At 33.9% G+C, this 21,251-nt stretch overlaps 1 protein-coding gene across 1 annotated transcript; it reads left to right on the plus strand.

Moving 5' to 3' along the window:
- Positions 1 to 129: 129 nt before the first annotated feature.
- Positions 130 to 21,188, plus strand: LOC111054566 (protein Fe65 homolog; the record flags this gene model as incomplete). The annotated part of the gene is given in 9 exon segments (XM_039438736.1): positions 130 to 257; positions 2,331 to 2,336; positions 2,862 to 3,028; positions 6,946 to 7,047; positions 10,374 to 10,489; positions 10,491 to 10,577; positions 12,645 to 12,824; positions 15,452 to 15,637; positions 17,587 to 21,188. Coding segments are annotated over 8 exon segments (951 nt in total), but the record flags the coding sequence as incomplete, so codon positions are not given.
- Positions 21,189 to 21,251: the final 63 nt, after the last annotated feature.

Consider the following 21,251-nt stretch of genomic DNA (forward strand, 5'->3'; position numbering starts at 1 on the left):
TATTTGTATTGAATGAAAAAGACTAAGAAATTGTCAAAAAATTTCATTCAATATGAATAATTACCACAATATCAACTTCTCAACTACACAAAAAAATATTGTTCCACTAACACAAATGATTTTCAACAGGGCAAGGAACTGTTCATGGACTTGGATGAGGGAGCTCTGAAACTGATCGATCCAGAGAATCTGACCACTCTCAACACTCAACCCATTCACACAATCAGAGTCTGGGGTGTGGGACGTGATAATGGAAGGTAAGAATCAATTATAATTTCTACTCTACTAACTAGAGTTAGAAGAGTATTTCCCGTTAGATCCTGCTTCCAAGTTATTCTTTATAACTTTGAATTATACCAATGATTGAAATCAACAATATTAATGGCATTCACAATTATTAGTTTTATTTTGTCACATCCACATTTATTAGACAATGGTGCACATGGGGTAACGCTAAATGGACTAGCAAATAATGGCGGTCAGACAAACTTATGTTCTCCTGACCAAAAACTACACAACATCTCAAGAGATCAGAAAAATATACTGTATACAGTATAATAGAGTAGGCTAACACAAATATATTTAAATGTTATGCAGGTGAGAAAGCAATTAAAGTTTCTACAATACAATATTAATTGTTTTCACAATAGTTTCTACAACTATTTACAGTATTATAGAGGAGTAGATTAACACAAATATAAATGGAATTTAATGTAGGGAAGAAAGAAATTACAGTTTTTACAATTAATTATTAATTGTATTCACAATTGCAGTTACTGCAACTACTATTTACAGTATTTGAGTAGGCTACACAATATTACGTATTTATTTATATATTGATAGGTTACAAATAATTCTCAACTATGAATGATTGGGGAAGGAAACAACAGGCTTAAAGCCCAAAACTGTTCCTTTCCCAATTTACATAGAAATTGCATACATTGAATGTGTTATGAATTATTCTAATAAAGCTACCTGAATATTCAATTATTATGGCGGATTTTCATTCTGACTGTTTGAAATGACATAAGTGCTTGAAACTAGTTGTATTTAGGTATAAAAAAATGGTACTAGCAATATTCCATGATAATTATATAAAATGTTATTGATAGTCATTTTGGTCTAGTTGTGTTCTGAAATCAACAAGACCTAGAGTTAGAAGAGTATTTCCCGTTAGATCCAGCTTCTGAGTTATTCTTTATAACTTTGAATTATATCAAAATGATTGGATAATTCTAAGACAACTGTCTTAAATTCTGCATTGTGTTTAGCGTTAAATTGTTATGATAGATGTGTTGATAAAAGATTTTAGAATAGTTGGTAAGTTGTTGATAGATGTAATAATAATATAGGCCTACTCCCATCACTTGCAAGTAATGTAATAGGATTGGAAAATAGTCCCTGTCATTCATGTAGTAGAGTAGGATTTGGAAAATGTAGGCCTAGTATGATGAAGCCTACGCTATATCACAGAATACAGCAGTTAAATAAATTGTATTACAGAATTACAGCAGTATGCATATTGTATTCTGTGGTTATATATAATTTAAATTTTTATCAAAATGCTGATTCTGGGCTCATCTGACAATTTCACTTTAGAATGTCAATGGAAAGAGACTATTTTGGGCATTTCATACTGCACTGATTGATCAATTAGATTATTTTATAATGTGAAATATTTATTTCGGAAAATTTCAATTTAGGACATTGATTGCAAGCCTAGAACTAGAGAATGGTCAAGTTTAGTCTTGGAAAAAATGGTTTCTTCTAGAATGAACTAGTTTATTCTTATGCATCATGTGTATAATGTATAATCTATTGTATAATATCAACAAAGCCCAATGTATATTATGTAAATTTGTAATGTTGTAAATTTCTTGATACATTGAAAGTTATTTATAGTTGCTTGCTGCAATATTCAGAGTATGTGAAAGAAAATCCGCGAGCTTGAAAAAATCAACTAGTGGCTAATTCATGAAAAATATTCACCAATTTAATTGAGATACTTGGAACTATATTTCTAGCAAAGAATCAAAAAGCGGCATAGAAAAATGTATCTCAAAATTTAAAAGATTCAGATTCTCTAACAAGATTACTACAGAATCTTATCCAAACAATAAGATGTACTTCTTTGGATACACTCTATTTTTTAAATAATTGTTTTTGAAATCAAAGAAAAACGATTAGCCTACTATAAGTGAACTGTATTTTTTCAACATTTTTGAAATACCTGAATTTTTTCTTAGGTAATTGTGCTAATAGATTTTTGTATTTTTTCCTCTATTCTTTGTGCCTTACACCTGATTTTCTACTTACAAAATCATCAACAGAGAGAGGTAAAGAAGTGTTTTTTTTTAATTCTTGGTCGTTTTTTGTGTTAATAATTGTTGTCATTGCTGCTTTTGTGCTGTGTTATGTGTCTTTTGCTCCAAGCTTCAGTCGTATTTATTCTATCTCTCATATAATAATTTTGTTCTATTTTATTTTACATAAACAAAGTTTGATACTTGTTCTATTTTATTTTACATGAAGTAATTTCCATTCTGTTCTATTTTATTTTACATAAACAAAGTTTGATACTTGTTCTATTTCATTTTACATAAAGTAATTTTCATTCTTGTTCTATTTCTTATTTTATTCCATTCTCTATTAGTACCTATCAAGGTTTTACAATCTTGATGTTACTTGTGAATTCTTGTTTCATTTATTTATTGGATAGAGTAAACAATAATCGGAAAAGTTTTCATGCTAGTGGCTAGTATTTGAAATGTGAAGACTTTTGAATGTTACTTTTTGACTTTTGAAATTTGAAGGTGTCATATGCGGTACTAATTTGCACGTTTGTTCTTGGACGTTCGCAGAGATTTCGCATACGTGGCGCGTGACCGGACGACACGCAAACATATGTGTCACGTGTTCCGGTGTGACATTCCAGCCAGGACCATTGCCAACACCCTGCGTGACATATGCAAGAAGATCATGATCGAGCGCAGTCTACAGCAGAACCTGGCTAAACCCATCGATATCAGTGAGTATACCAACATTGTCCATCAAACTCAATCAATCAAATTGATCTTCATTCTGGAATTGTAACAAATATTAAATTGAAATGAAACATTTCACTATAAACTCTCATTTCAAAAAATGCTACAAATAAGGAGAAATTGCATAATTTGTTCAAATATTGCTGATTAAAAAGAAAATCCAAAGTTAGATTCTTATGTAAAGCACCACAAAGAATTATTCTACTGCAAATATTGACCACAGGGATATTTGCAGTAGAATAATTCTTTGTGGTGCTTTACATAAGAATCTAACTTTGGATTTTCTTTTTAATCAGCAATATTTGAACAAATTATGCAATTTCTCCTTATTTGTAGCATTTTTTGAAATGAGAGTTTATAGTGAAATGTTTCATTTCAATTTAATATTTGTTACAATTCCAGAATGAAGATCAATTTGATTGATTGAGTTTGATGGACAATGTTGGTATACTCACTGATATCGATGGGTTTAGCCAGGTTCTGCTGTAGACTGCGCTCGATCATGATCTTCTTGCATATGTCACGCAGGGTGTTGGCAATGGTCCTGGCTGGAATGTCACACCTGAACACGTGACACATATGTTTGCGTGTCGTCCGGTCACGCGCCACGTATGCGAAATCTCTGCGAACGTCCAAGAACAAACGTGCAAATTAGTACCGCATATGACACCTTCAAATTTCAAAAGTCAAAAAAGTAACATTCAAAAGTCTTCACATTTCAAATACTAGCCACTAACATGAAATTTATCCAAACAGATTTTACTGTACAGTTCACAAAATGATTTATCAAACAGGTTCCACTGTACAGTCCAACAATGCAGCGAAACCTGAACATTAGTGCCAGTCTTTCCGACGTAGAAGTGCGGGCGAATAGCTCGGCAGTTCGGGTGAACGGAGAAATATTTAACTCAATACAGTTTAGCATAACGTTCTGGTTTTGTTGCCCAATTAGACTGTATAGTCAAATCTTTTTCTTTTTTTTTTGGTTAAACGTTATCTTAGTGGATTTTCTTACACAGTACCAGAGAAAAGTTCTATAATTGCTATAATTGTAAACTTCTAAACTGCTATATTTGTATTCTGTGACAGTACTAATTCAATTAAAATTGTCTTTTAGATTATCATTTATACATTTTCACTTATGGGAAACTTTTCATAGAAATGTAAATAGAGAAAAATCATTTAAACGGTTTGAGCATTATGATAAAATATTTATCGGTCCTGCAAATGTTGCATAAGATTTTTCACTTATGGTGAACTTTTCATAGAGTAAAATTTTTTAAACAATTTGAACATTATGATGAAATATTTATTGGTACTGCAAATGTTGCAAAAATTTTAAACTAATTTTCACAGTAATAATTCCATGGAATTTTTTTTAAATGATTAATTATTATTATTAAACAAAAATCCAAATTAAATGCTACATAAATGCAATATCTCAGTAATTTTCATTTTTAATTATTCTTCACACATTGTTTCAACTAAAGGATCATTGTTTCAGGATATAAATGGGAGAACAAAATGAAGCTCTTCCAGCTGATAGACTAATGTATTCACATCCTTTAAGAGTTCATGACCAGAATTTATTACAAAAATCATGACTCTGCTTTTTGTAATAAATTCTGGTCATGAACTCTTAAAGGATGTGAATACATTAGTCTATCAGCTGGAAGAGCTTCATTTTGTTCTCCCATTTATATCCTGAAACAATGATCCTTTAGTTGAAACAATGTGTGAAGAATAATTAAAAATGAAAATTACTGAGATATTGCATTTATGTAGCATTTAATTTGGATTTTTGTTTAATAATAATAATTAATCATTTAAAAAAAATTCCATTGAATTATTACTGTGAAAATTAGTTTAAAATTTTTGCAACATTTGCAGTACCAATAAATATTTCATCATAATGTTCAAATTGTTTAAAAAATTTTACTCTATGAAAAGTTCACCATAAGTGAAAAAATCTTATGCAACATTTGCAGGACCGATAAATATTTTATCATAATGCTCAAACCGTTTAAATGATTTTTCTCTATTTACATTTCTATGAAAAGTTTCCCATAAGTGAAAAATGTATAAATGATAATCTAAAAGACAATTTTAATTGAATTAGTACTGTCACAGAATACAAATATAGCAGTTTAGAAGTTTACAATTATAGCAATTATAGAACTTTTCTCTGGTACTGTGTAAGATAATCCACTAAGATAACGTTTAACCAAAAAAAAAAAAGAAAAAGATTTGACTATACAGTCTAATTGGGCAACAAAACCAGAACGTTATGCTAAACTGTATTGAGTTAAATATTTCTCCGTTCACCCGAACTGCCGAGCTATTCGCCCGCACTTCTACGTCGGAAAAGACTGGCACTAATGTTCAGGTTTCGCTGCATTGTTGGACTGTACAGTGGAACCTGTTTGATAAATCATTTTGTGAACTGTACAGTAAAATCTGTTTGGATAAATTTCATGTTAGTGGCTAGTATTTGAAATGTGAAGACTTTTGAATGTTACTTTTTTGACTTTTGAAATTTGAAGGTGTCATATGCGGTACTAATTTGCACGTTTGTTCTTGGACGTTCGCAGAGATTTCGCGTACGTGGCGCGTGACCGGACGACACGCAAACATATGTGTCACGTGTTCAGGTGTGACATTCCAGCCAGGACCATTGCCAACACCCTGCGTGACATATGCAAGAAGATCATGATCGAGCGCAGTCTACAGCAGAACCTGGCTAAACCCATCGATATCAGTGAGTATACCAACATTGTCCATCAAACTCAATCAATCAAATTGATCTTCATTCTGGAATTGTAACAAATATTAAATTGAAATGAAACATTTCACTATAAACTCTCATTTCAAAAAATGCTACAAATAAGGAGAAATTGCATAATTTGTTCAAATATTGCTGATTAAAAAAGAAAATCCAAAGTTAAATTCTTATGTAAAGCACCACAAAGAATTATGCTACTGCAAATATTGACCACAGGGTGGACAGCTAGAAAAGTTTTGATTGAAAACTTCATTGAAATGATAACAAATTCTCAAAAACCAATCAGATAAAAAAATGTTGTACTATATAGTAATCCAAATAATTGCTTAAATCTTCAAACCGATCAGTGATTTTCCAGTTTATGAATTCTTGTAAAATTCATTACGGTAATAACAATGATAATGCCGAGCGACCTGGCTGGTGACCTTTTCAAGTCGCACCAGATCAATTTCAGGGCCTCTGACATGACTTACAGTCTGCTTCTAGGCAGCCGGGACCGACAACAACGTGTCCAGCCGGAACACTGAAATGGCCCGAGGAAAATTTCTTTCCTGGGCCAGGATTCGAACCCTAGTTTACACAGCCAGAGTCTAAACCACTCGACTACGGCTACTTCGTAGGATTTACTGGCTATAATGCGGTTCACGTTTTAGAGGCTGTGTTTGATTAGCAAATGGTAGGCCTATTGTCTATCATTCAACAATAAAGCAGATAGTGCTATCTCTTTCACGCTTTGCTCTGTTGCCAGATCGTCTCTTAACAATGTAGAATTGATAGTCAATTAAAAAAATATTTCATTTTAATCATTAAAATTCATAATGAAATTATTGAAAAATATTATTTCTTGCTTAATAAAATATAATAGATTATTTTAAACGAGAATGAACAGTTAATATTACATCAATACACCTGTATCAGCCACCGTCTATAGAAGGCATTGACAAGACAAAGGATCGGCAACGATGTTCTGCTATCTTTCTCCACTGCCATTATAACGTGGATCTCACTATAGGTAGCCTTAGTGTGAAGTAAGTGTGAATTTATTGTAACATAAATAATATAATGAAATTTAATCAATGTGTTGAATTAATATTTGTGCTAATTTTATGGTTATTTCAGATGGCAGCAGTATGACAGGTAGGTCGGGACTGGCTACCAGGCCTACCAACCTTCCCACAGAGCACCGTCGTTCACACCACCGCACAGGTCAAACTCTAGTCAGTGAGTAACAACTAATTTATCATCTACTAAATTATTGAATCCAATTATATCCTTTTAACTGTCTGTAGCTTGGTATGCAAAAACTACCAATTTCATTGACACAGAATATTCTATGGCGTTAGTTTGCTATGCATTTGTATTATTTGCATTTCATTTATGTATATTATTGAGAATAAGTGCGCACTGGGCAAATTCTAGTCAGTGAGTGTCCACTAATGTATCATCATCTACTAAATTACAGTATTGAATCTAATTATATCCTTACAGTTGTGTTGTGAGTGATGTTGTGGAACACTTCCTCCTCTGCCATTTTCTATTGGGTAGACAGTAGTTGTAAACAAACAGCTGAAGATGTGGCTGGTAAAGCCACGAAACCAGGTTCTGTATAAATTATAATATTCTATAATAATAAAAAGTGGTTGACAATTTAAATTTGTGTTTTCACTAATTATATCCGTTCAACTGTGGCTTGGTGCAAAAACCAACAATGTCATTCATACAGAATACTTTATGGTATGATTTTATTATGCATTTGGATCATAATATGTATTCCATGTTTATTATTGAGAATAAGAACTCAAATTCAAGTATCGAAACACATCTGTAGAATTAATGACAGACATTGCCAATATTTTGGACTTGTCCTAATATCAACTATTCATCTAAATGTTGTACTTTGTACATTATGGGACTGTTCAGACAGTAACGTAAATGAGGAGTGATCCGTGGTCTAGTGGATAGAGTGCTTGCGTAGCAGCATAGAGATCCCGGGTTCAAACCCCACTGAGAGCCAAAAGTTTTTTAAACAGATCACTCCCGTGTTATCGGATGGGCACGTTAAACTGTCGGTCCCGGCTGAAGTATGACAGTCGTAAGGCCCTTTGACGGCTTAAATTATATATATTCAGGCGGTGGGACCTTCCCGCAAGGGACTGCCCACCAACAAAAGCCATACGAATTTACTTAACGTAAATGAATATAGTTGGTTCTCAAGAAATTTTTCACACATCAACATCAATTCAAATCAAATCGTTTATTGTACAAAAAATACATGGTACAAATAATCTTTTTAAATAACATGATTGTGCTACACGTCATTATAATATAGTTGTAATAATAATATCATTTAGTCTTATGGGATTGTTCATACATCAACAGACGAGATTATCATTGTTTCTCATGGGAGTGTTCACACAACAACATAAAGTAATATTATTGGGTGTTATGAAAGTTTCATACAAGAACAATAATGAACAGCGTTAAGTTTTATGGGCGTGTTCACTCCTCGACAGAAATGAATACCGTGTGTTATTATGGGAGTGTTCATACAAGAGCAGGAAAAGGTTATCATTGGTTTTTATGGGAGTGTTCACACATCAGTAGAAATAAATACTCTTGGTTCTTATGAGAGTGTTTATGTGTGCAGCACACACTCATTTCTATTGAAGTTTTCACATATCAGTAGAAATTAATCTCATTGGTTCTTATTTTGGTAGAGAGTTAGTGGGGAGGATATTTTTAATATTCTTTCCGAAGAATGGACATGATATGTCCAAAGCTCCGCCAATTTATGTAGATGCATAACAATAAATTTATCTATAGTTATTATATTACAAATTGCTTTTCATATCATATACAGTTCATAATTATTTTCTAGTCTATATTATGTAAATTCATCTATAATTTTGCTGTATGTAAGCTATTGTATATAAGTGTATAGCCAGTATATATTGTAATCTACATAAATAAAGTACTTGATCAATCAATCAATTATGGGAGTCTTCATACAAGAGCAGGAAAATATTATCAATGGTTGTTTTGGGTGTGTTTACAAATCAACAGAGATGACTATTATCAATCAAATCAATCATTTTTCATTCCAATCAACACAATACAATATACATAATAGAAATCAAAACACAAAAAATCACATCAAAAATAAATTTCCAATGAAATACAAAAACAGGCTTCATGGCGGGGTGTGCTGAAAAGAAAGAAAGGAGGCTTTATTGTTTGATATGAAAGCTTTCACACATCAACATAGATCAATACCATTATTTAATCTTATGGTAGTGTTTACACATCAACAGAAATTAACACCGTTCGTTCTTATGAGAGTGTTTATGTGTGAAGCAGAATCATTCTAATTTAAGTATTAAGTAATGAATACCCTGTGTTCTTATAGGACCGTTCATACAAAAGCAGGAAATGAATACCATGGATTCTATTGTAGTGTTCATGTGTGCAGCAGAACCATATCCGACGCGTGTTCTTATAAAAGCAGGAAAAGAATACTGTTGGTTCTTATGCGAGTGTTCATCAATTAATCAATTATTATTAAACGAAAATCCAAATTAAAATGTTGTATATCACCCGGAAGACTTCTGCTACTGCAAATATTGACAATAGGGTAAACATCAGATGTAAATTCAGGTGGTTTACATAATTTAATTTGGATTTTCGTTTAATCAGTTTATGTTCTTAACGAAATTTGTGTAAAGAGTACAATAATTTTAAAATATCAATAGACAAGACAAAAATTATGGCTTTCACAGGTAAACATCCAACCCGGTCAAAAATTGTGATTGACAACAAAGTTCTAGAACAAGTGTCGAAATATACATATTTAGGATGTGACATCAGTTATAGTGAAGATTTGGATATCGAGAAAAAGATTGGAAAATATCAAGTGGTATGTGGCAATATTAGCAGAACCTTGGGGAAGCAAGCACGGAGAGAAACTATAATGACATTTTATAGAATAATGGATGCTCCAGTCCTCCTCTACGGAAGTGAGTCGTGGGTTACAACTAAACCCCTAGAGAGTAGAGTGCAGGCGGCGGAGATGCGATTCCTCCGGAGAACCAAGGGCTGCGATAGAAGGCACCACATCAGAAACGATGATATCCGAGCAGAGCTAGGAATTTACAGCTTGTTGGAAAAAGTCACACAATACCGGAAGCAGTGGAAAGACCATGTGGAAAGAATGCCGGCAGAAAGGCTTCCACTACAGATATTGAATTATAAACCGGCGGGGAAAAGATCTATTGGTAGGCCACGGAAGAGATGGCAATAAATACACTACTTGTTTATATTATAGCGTAATTTTGTAATTGAAATATAGATATTAATAAGCTGTTTGTAAGTCGGAACAGGCATTAACCTAATCCTTGTACGTAAGATGATGATGATGATTTTCGTTTAATAATAATTATTAATTCATTAGAATTTGAATAAATTCAATATCCCAGTAATTTCCAATTAATCAATTTATTTATTAATTCACTCATTTATTTATTTACTTATTGATTTATTTATATGTGCAGCAGAATCATTCCCCACACCAATGGAGGAGCCCCGCAAGACACTGCGAGCCGAGTATGTGGGTCAAACGCAGGTGTCACGTGCGGCCGGCATGGATGTGTTGAACGAGGCCATTGACCCAGATGGTGACCAGTGTGCCCCACGATCAGTGGAAACAGGTCACAGTGGCGGTCGCGCCTTCTATGATCACCATACTGCAGGCTGAAGTGAGTAGCTGTCTAACACTAATCCAATTCCGCATCCACACGTTGGCCCAATGCGTACAAATGACGACCAGCGCCAGAGTGTGGATGGGTGTTTTGCCAGCGCTCGCCTTCACTGGTCTTCGTTGGCCATCGCTCTGATTTTTGTCGAGCGGAGGCCAGCCCACTAAAGGCCGATGAAGTCCAGTGAAGGCCAGCGCTGGCAAACCACCCTTTCACACTCTAGCGCTGATCGAGTCCTGTTTTGTCTCCTGCTCTGCTTTTTTTCTGTGTAATTTTGTTGCTATAGGCCTAAATTGTTCGTTTTTACTATCCTTGCCCTATTACCATAGGTAAGGAAAGTATTGCTTTCCTAAAAAAATTAAGGTACCCCAATTTCTAAATTTCTATACGTTTCAAGGTCCCCTGAGTCCAAAAAAGTGGTTTTTGGGTATTGGTTTGTATGTATGTGTGTGTGTGTGTGTGTGTGTGTGTGTGTGTGTGTGTGTGTGTGTGTGTGTGTGTGTGTGTGTGTGTGTGTGTGTGTATGAGTGTATGTGCGTCTGTGTACACGATATCTCATCTCCCAATCAACGGAATGACTTGAAATTTGGAACTTAAGGTCCTTACACTATAAGGATCCGACATGAACAATTTCGATCAAATGCAATTCAAGATGGCGGCTAAAATGGCGAAAATGATGTCAAAAACAGGGTTTTTTGCAATTTTCTCGAAAACGGCTCCAACGATTTTGATCAAATTCATACCTTACAAAGTCATTGATAAGCTCTATCAACTGCAATAAGTCCCATATCTGTAAAAATTTCAGGAGCTCCGCCCCAGCAATGCAGAAAGATTCCCAATTATCAGGCTTCAGATACAATTGAAACAAAAAAAATCAAGTGGAGTAGATTGAGCATGAAAATCTCTACAATTAATGTTCAGTAACATTTTCACCTAAAATTTAAAATAAGCTTTAAATTCGAGAAAATGTGATTTTTCAATTGCAAATTATTGTTGATTCTATTAAATCATTCACTATGAAGAGATAGCAGACCTCATGTGTGTCTCCAGCGTTATTGCCCTGTCACCAGCTGGCTCAAATCTTTGAATAGTAGACTTGTGATGCGCGGGAACACTAGCGTCAGGTGATCAATTTTCATAACGGCAAGGAAAGTTGTGTGAGTGCGCCACACCAGATTTTTTTAGTTTTAATTGTGTTCATTTTATAGTTTATATTTTCAATGTCTATCATGGATATGTCGCTGGCTACCGCTGGCCTTGATGGGGCACTGGTCACATTGCAGTGTGGATGGCAAGACCAACGCGGCTAAGTTTATCAGGCTGAGCCAACATGTGGACTAGGCCTCATGAAGTTTAATAATATAGCTATAAAGTAATATAATGAACTACCAAAATATTTTATCTCAATGATATAAATGTATTACCGTATCAAGTTATAAAAAATATGTTTTATTGACGAATAAAATATATTTGACATAGTATTGATAATTATTATCATTTATTTATTTATCAAGTCAATAATGATAATTATTGTATATTATTAATTCGAATTACATATAATTGACAACGCTGCAGTCCTATTATTCACACTGACATAATAATGTGAATCTCACTATAGATATAGTAATGGTCATACATATTTCCGTTTCACTCAAACCATCAATCAATATTTATTTTATTACAACATGAATATTTTTGAATGATTCCATTTGATTCCATGTCTGTTGGAAGACAGCTTTGTTGCATTGACACTGTTAGCAATCTCCAGTGAACTGTATTCCTGGGGCCTATTGCATGAGGAAATACAAGCTAATAATATTAGTAGTCAGCTGTTTATTAGAATAGGAAATTACTGGAGTAATAACTTGTATTTTATCATGCTAAGGGCCCTGTTTGTTGTAATATTGACTTTTGTTTGTATGTTGGTTAACAGAACGTTGTAATAGTTCAACCAATGTTGGGATTGATTGGTTGACTTTCATTTGTCTGTTTTCGACAGAACATTGTAATAGATTGATTAATGTTGGGATTGATAGATTGACGTTTGTTTGTTTGTCTGTTTGCCAGGACGAGAGCAAGATAGTGGCCGAATGCAGAGTGCGCTTCCTGTCGTTCCTGGGCATAGGTCGCAACGTGAAGCAGTGCGCGTTCGTCATGCACACCGCTCAGGATCTGTTCATTGCGCATGTCTTTCACTGTCAGCCTTCGTCCGGCGCATTGTGCAAGACTATCGAGGCCGCTTGCAAGGTAATTCAATTCAAATCAAGTAGCTTCCTATTCACAAAATTATCAATGTAATTTAAACATTTAATTGTAGTAGAATTAAAACATCTTCTGACTTGGAGGGATATGCGAAGCAGATAATATATAAAATAGAATATGTTATTATTTCAAAGAAAAACAAATAAAATACAATGGAGGGAGATTAATATAGGTTTAACCAGTTCAGCCAACTAGACTGTTGAATAAAGTCATAGAAACAAGTGTGGTTGCGGTTGCCAAGTTGTCAAAACAGGCTCAGTTGTTGCAGTGCTTTCAGTGAGAAAAGTAATGTGCGAGATAAATTTCTTTTAACACGGCTCTTTCTCAAAGACGGAGAGGTCCGATGCTCTATCCCCACTAATCTCTCCACTACCTAGCAGCATTCTCCTTCTCTTGTGTCTGTGTGAGAGAGCTTTGTAACGCTTCGCTCCCCTCCAGGGCATGTTCCAAAGTGATATGTTTGTGTATGTTACGGAGATGTGTTCATCACAAGAACCTGAAGCGAAATGACACGGCGCATCCAATTGTGCGCAGGAGTCCGTCTGTGACTATGCTACAAACTGTGGAGGGAGAATTGGGTTTCTCCTCTTCATGTTAAAAGTAATTTATCTCGCACATTAGGTATGCGTAACTTTCGACTTGGAGGGACAGACCAGAGATTTGGAGGGAGATGGTGTACCAGTTTAGCCAATTAGACTGATGAATAAAGTCATAGAAACGAGCGCGGTTACGGTTGCCAAGTTGTCAAAACAGGCTCAGTTGTTGCAGTGCTTTCAGAGAGAAAACTAGGTATGCGTAACTTCCGACTTGGAGGGACAGACCAGAGATTTGGAGGGAGATGGTGTACCAGTTTAGACAATTAGGGCCGTTTGCACAGTCAACGCTTGAACTGAATTTAATCAGCTGGTGGCTTAAACTCGAAATGTAACACATTATTTATAACAAGCGAGACTTGATACGGATTTAATCCAGTTTAAAATGAAATTTGGTTTAAACTGTCACTGTGCAAACGGCCCCTAGAGTGGTAAATAGAGTCATAGAGACGGGTGCGGTTGCCAAGTTGTCAAACTAGGCTCAGTCGTTTCAAAGAGGGAAATAGGTATGCGAATCATGAAGTGTTAAGCACTAAGTAAAAATTCCTCTTCTCTGCTCCGCATATCCCTCCAAGTGGCAACTATATGCATCTAGCGAATGACGTACAAGTTCATTTTAGAACAGTTACTATAGTGAGGTCCACGTTATAATGGCAGAAATTGATCAACATTGGTGTTGCTATCCTTATCTATTTAGAGTGTAAATATCTACAATGGTTGTTTAAAAAATATATAGTGAAGAGTAATATGTTCGAGGGAGATTATTATCAAAATAATTGACCGAAGCGAAGCTGAGGTCTTAGTTTCGACTCGATCGGCTTTTGTCTGTTTGTTTGTTTGTACCGCAGTTACAGTCGCAGTTCTTGTCCGATTTGGATGAAATTTGGTATACAAGTTCTTTCAAACAAGGCGCAGAAACGTATGTGTAACGATTTTTGATAAGACCTCCGGTTTTAATATAAATTGTGCCGCTCTAAAATGTGCTGTATTGAATGAATGGTATCGTTGGAATGCTATCGATAGAGGACAAGAGTTGTCAGCGGTGAACCTTGAAACGTCTTAGCCGCTCCAAATCATACTGTATTTATTAATTGAAGAAAACTTCTCACTTTATTGCACCATTTCTTCTTCCCTTTTCAACACGATATTTCCCTGTTTCATAGATGAATAGTTTCTAGACCTACCGAATCGGCCGGAGACATCACAGCTTAAGTTAGCTCTTGTTTTCGCTTTAGTATGAGATCAGAAACCGACTTGTGAGCATAAACATTCTGAATAGGCATAACAAGCCGCCATAACATTGAATCCACTTTTCATGAAAAACATTATTAGCAACCTCCTATCATTGTCACCAACAAACCCATGTTATTTAGAATCATTTCCGTCTCACTATCGTCTGTGAGACGATTCATAGTCTAAATTGCCTACTGCATATTCCATTTTTCTGTCAGTTGACCAATTTATTATAATTAATTGTTAGAAAATTTGTAATATTGTAAATATGGGGACGATATGAAGGTACCTCCTTGAGAGACATTTATAAGTCCGGTGTCCCTGGAAACAATGTCTTTAGCACTTTCAAAGGAAAAAATAATAGATGTCATGGATAAATCTCACAATATACTGTACTTTCTTAATGGCCTTTCTCATTAGTTTGAAAGTTGTTGGCTATTCATGAGCGAGGTCTACTGTTCGCAGAACTACTAGTATATTCTAGTAGGTACATTAATAAGTGATTTATTTACACTGTAAAAAGTGAAACCGTGCTCTCTCATGAACTGACATTTCTTAGTATTTTATTCCTGTAGGATGTTATAGTGTCTTAATCGTAGAATAATAATATCGTACATGTATCTTGATCCACCTGTAAATCCGTATTTCTATTTGTAGGGCTTGTCCGAAAACAAATAAAACTATTTCATATTTATATTTGTTTGGCTTGTCCGAGAACAATAAATTGAATGATTGTTTTTTATTTTAGTTATTTATTCAATTAGAATGTTTTGTTTTGTGTTGCAGTTGAGGTACCAGAAATGCCTGGACGCACACCCGCACGACCGCGCGCTCCGGGGAGCTGGTTGTGCGGGGGGTGCAGCAGGAGGCAAGGGGGGCATAGGGGCCACCCTCAAGAGCCTCGTTGGCTCCCTCACGGGCCGAAAGGGGAAGGGTGGTTTAGAGTCCTGAGATGAAGCTCTCTCTCTGCAGGTTAGTAACTACACTTTTCCTAACTTTTTTCTCTACACTTTTCCTAACATTTTTCTGTATAAATAATCTTCCTCAACCCTACGTTTTTAATAATGAATTATTGTAGTCTGCTTATTTATTAATTAATGCATTTGATGATACAAAAATTCACAGGCAATAGTTTTGAGATATTTTAATAATCTTCAATTCACATTGTAGCCAGTTTTACAAATTACACCAATATTTTACATTCACAGCCAATGGTTATTGAGAAATTCCAATTACTTCTGAAATATTCTATGAAATGTACTGTGTTGTTTACATTTCTCGAATATCTCAATAGCCATTGGAGATATGGACTAGGGACCGGTTACATTGGACTCTAAATTTAACTTTACATACGTTTTTCCATTCTAGAACATAATTAATTGGTGTTATCAATAACTTTTCAATGAAATCAATATATTTTAAAATATGGCATAGTTTTAAATATGCATAATTAAATTTTGTGTTCAATACAACCTTGTGGTCTCGAGTTCATGTCTTTAATGTTCATTGAAACATTTCAAGCATGTACACAATTCATGGATTATCCCAGAAATTATTGTAATTTCCAATAACCATTGCCTAAATGATACATGTAGATTAATCGTGTTTTTATTCAACTTTTTATAAAAATTCTCAACATCAAGCTAATCTACTCTGAATTTAATTTCATATAAGGTTGAACGTTTATTTCTTTGTAATCTCTCACTACAAATTTGATAATCATTGCAATTTCATTATGAATCGTTTATTATTGCACGATTTGAAATTAAAATTCATTGTCTTAGAAAATTAAGGCTGAATTTGCTGCCACTTTGTTTTTAATTACTAGTTTTTTGCTCACATAAATATTGTTAGCTGTGGTACATTCATGAAAATTAGGTTGTAGGAATTTTGTTGCATATTTCCTATAATACAAAATACATTGGACTAGATGAATAAGTTGACTTTGATGGAATGAAGACAAATTTTGAACTGAAATATTGATAACTAATACAAGAACTAACTACTGCAAGTTGAATACAAGTTTCTAAACACAATGTTCCACACGTGTGGAAAATAGCAGATGATTCGCCACATCATGAACTGACCTATTGACACCAATGGTTAAAATTGAAAATAGCATTCTGAAATGAAATCTTTCCCGATCAGACGTTCTCATTTCGCTTTATTCTGTAAGAATTCTACAGGGTTTTCTTTCTCCCTATGCAAAAATGTTCTGATTTGTCTCACCTTTTCCATGAATGTAGTACAGCTGTATATTGAGGTCCACGTTATAATGGCAGTGGGGAAAGATAGGAGAAAAACGTTGCCGATCCTCCTTCTTGTCAATGCCTTCTATAGACGGTAGCTGATACAGGTTTATTGATGTAATATTAACTGTTCATTCTCGTTTAAAAGAATCAATTATATTTTATTCAGCAATAATATTTTTCAATAATTTCATAATGAATCTTCATAATTCATAGTTTTCGTTGTTTTTTAGTGAAAATGGACTAAATTTTAGAAAAGTGAAACCATAACCCTATTTCGGACTTCTTATCTAAATTTGGGAGAGAAATAGTACAAGGAGTATCCTTAGTTTTTCTCTCCCAATCAGTGCTACTTTGTAGAAATTATAAATAAATAAATAAATAATTGAGATGAAATATTTTGTTTGTTAATTATTAATTCTACATTGTTAAAAGATAATCTGGCAACAGAGCAAAGTGAGAAAGAGAAAGAACTATATGCTTTGTGGAATGATAGACAAGGATTGCTAATCAAACACTGTCATTATAACGTGGACCCCCACTATAGTATAGCTGTAGTAATAATTCATTCACAAGGATATGTTTCAAATTGTACTGAACTTTCTTGTAGTATGCACAAGTAGTGTGGTAGCACACTCCAGCCGTAATAGTTAGAACTAAAGCCGATTTCAGTGTGTTGGCAACCATATAGGATCTATGGCTGACCATGGAACCTGTGGAGCGAGAGGTGATACCGCACCGTCATCTCCAGAGCCCGATAACTCACCAGTATTTTGCACCGACCAACCCATCTGTGCCACCAGCGCAGCCATCGGCCAACCTGCAGTCGCTGCTGTCCCCGTCGCTGGATGTCAGGCGCATCCAACAGCTGGCAGCGTCAACTGCCAACTGGCAGTAGATGCTCAAGGTGATCCAGACGTTGGCGGCACATCTGGAGCACATGTGGAGTCTGGGGCAGCTGGACCTCAAGTGGAACATCCAAGATCTGCATCAAAACTCACACTAGAACCACAATTGGAATCAGGAACAGAAATGGCACAAAGTGAAGAAACTGGACAAAACTTGACAGATTTGGCAAACAACATATCTGGACCCGATGCATTTGGTCTGCAGTTGGCGTCTGAAGATGCATCAGAACTGGAATTAAGTCCCAACATATCTGGACCCCCTGAATCTGGTCTGCAGTTGGCATCTGAAGACGAATCAGGCCTGGGATTTAGACCCAAAATATTCAGACCCGAAGGATCTAGTTTGCAGTTTGTTGAAGATGAAACAGGCTTTGAATTGACTATAGACTACATTGAGCTCATGCGGTATGCTCATTCTGAAAGTGTGAGCACTCCACATGTCAATGGTGACGTTCTGCATGGGTTTCTTGACGACTTGAGTGATGATGATGATGATGATGATGAAGAAGATGATAATGATGATGAAGATGAGGTGGAGTGTGATACACAGATGGAGAGTGTGCTTGGTGACTTCGCATCCTCCAGTAATTGAATTTTAAGATTTACAAGTTATCAGGATGTAGTGAAGCAGTAAAGATGAATATATGAATCAGATTGGGGTTGAGGAATGTAATATATTGAAACCCATTGAGTTTTACTTGAGTGTAAATTCATTAAATAAAAATAAACTGAGAAATAAATTTCATGGTATTTAAACTATAATGTTAATTAGTGAGAAATGAAGAGTATTTGTATTTTGATGCCATATCTTAGGTTATAAAACAGGTAGAATTTGTTAATAAATTGTATTAGTAAGTTATTATTTCCGGTGCAATTATTTCTATTGAATAAATGCATGTATGTATTACGGCTTTTAGTCATTTGAAATCAAAGTATGTTCCAAAGCCTATGTTCAGTATTATATTATTATTTTATTCAATATTTTCAATTTCTTCTGGCAATTTTACTGATGAAGTTCTCGCTCTAATCACAATAAAAGACGTATAATGAAATATTAATAATTTATTATCGTTAATAATACCAACTATACATTACAATACCAACTATTATTGTAACAATACAATAATCTCAACCGAAAAATGTATATAAACATAGAATAGGAAAGCTTCATTATACATGGAATAATTACTATACTTCACTATAATAATTGTGTAATGAATTGGAAGAGCTGTGCAATGTACACAATTGGGTGGGATCCGAACCACCATCATGTAAATATTACTTTAAGTCGACTGCAAACATCTATTCATTACATTATTATCATACTATAACTGTTGAAATGTGTAGAATTAATTTTCGTTTTTAGTATCTTGTAATTAAGTATAATGTATTAAAAACTGGTCACAGTGATTGTAAGATTTTTTAGTAGTTTATAGTGTATTTTACCTTTAACAAAAGGTAAATAAATCAGTATCATAATTTAAATGTAAATGTAACTATTTATAATAGCTTTTGCTGAAAAATGAACATAGAGTTAAAAATTGCAGTTTTTCAACGCAAGTTGTTGACAAAAATATGGATAATTTATAATACAGTATTGTAAGTGGTTAGTCAATTGGAGGATTATGTTTGAAATTTTCGGCTGTAACTATAAATTGCAAATAGTAATAAAATATTATAATACTTGTCTTATCGCCGTTTGTAGTAATGAAGCTTTTTAGTAATAATATTAATCATAAAGTTATTGTGTGACTGACAGGGTCATAAACTGTTAGAAATATCAATTTTATGTTGGAAAACACATAAAATTAATGTTGAATCTCATTGTCCGGTATGTAATGAACACCATTTAAATTTCGTGTAAAATGTTTATTTAAATGCTTAGTGTGTGTGTCACTATAATATACTATTGTGAACTATTAAATATAACGATTGTATGATATTTTTATAAATTTATGTTGCTACTATGTTTGCTAATGATTATTGCTAAGGACCAACATGTGAGAAATACATATGTGCATATTTTATCAATGTTAATACTCTAGTTGTAAAAGAAAGTGTATCAAATTCATTATATCTCATCCCTGGTTAAAATTATGTCAACAGTTGAATGGAGTCAACATCCTATAAAATATGAGTGCACTGTACAGCTATTTTTGGTAGATTATCCTGTATATGTCCCTGAAAAGTAATGGCTTCTGGAATATATAAAATAATTATGTAAATACATTCTAAAATGCATGGAAACCGATAAAATATATATAGAAATCTATTAAATCTACTAAGGGTTAAACATTCCAAACCGTTTCGATAACTTTGTAGGACCTGCAGATTTTCAATAGCCCCCAAAATTAAGATGGTATAGTACTTCAAAATGAATAAATACTGTATGCATAATTCATATAATTTCACCTCAATAATTATCACCCCTACTAATTATGAACTGTTGTGATTAAAACCTAATGAAACTTATCGTTAATTTAACTGTAGTTTCTCAAGGAAACATAATATTTTTGGCTTCATGTTATGTTACTTGGTTTTGAATAAATTGTTATTTGAAAGTAAGTGATAATAATAATATTGTTCTTGTTCCTATTGTTGAATTGTAGGCTTGTATCGACTTTTTATAATTCCCAGAATACAATAATTCTTTTTCAATTAATGAAATTGACTGTCCCGTTTGCACAGTAAAAGCTTAAACTTTATTGAATCAGCTGGTGATTTAATCTCAATATATGAATCATATTATAGCAAACGAAACTTAACATTGATGAATTTTCTTCAATAATTAAATAAATAAAACAAATAAATCCTGTTAAAGTCGACATTTCGTTCAAACTAAAGCTGGGTGGGTTTACACCAAAGTCCTTATAGAGTCTATTAGATTGAATGGAACTGGACAAACACATTTATGTTCATCATGTGTATGATAAGCTATGTTCAATCTAATAGAATCTATAACGATCAAGTTATTAACATTTTGTTAATAACTTTGGTGTAAACGCAGCTTAACACTGTGCAAACGGCCCTAAAAGTTCCAAAATTTGAAAACTATTTTCTTGTTGTTATAACTTCAGCAATCAAATACTTACCAAAACCTTCAAGTCTATTAACTACTAATAACCATAGTAAACTATAATTTCTACTTTTAGTGTTATGCTTTATTGCACTCTGTATGTAAATGTTTATTTCAATTGATGTTGAAACACTAAATATTTTCAAGTAAATCGATATTGTTATTGCTATTTATGTGCTTGAACAATGACATTAAACAATTTTTCACTTGCAAGCTCGTTTAATAATATTATATATTTGTACTTTGTACTGCTGGAACGAAATATAAGCAATGCCACCGTGGTTTGTCGAGTTACAGTGTGATCATTTTTCCCTGTTTATTTTCAGATTTTGTGTATTTTTTTAGAATAAATC

Source organism: Nilaparvata lugens, chromosome 12 (assembly GCF_014356525.2).
Source record: "Nilaparvata lugens isolate BPH chromosome 12, ASM1435652v1, whole genome shotgun sequence".
NCBI lineage: Eukaryota > Metazoa > Arthropoda > Insecta > Hemiptera > Delphacidae > Nilaparvata > Nilaparvata lugens.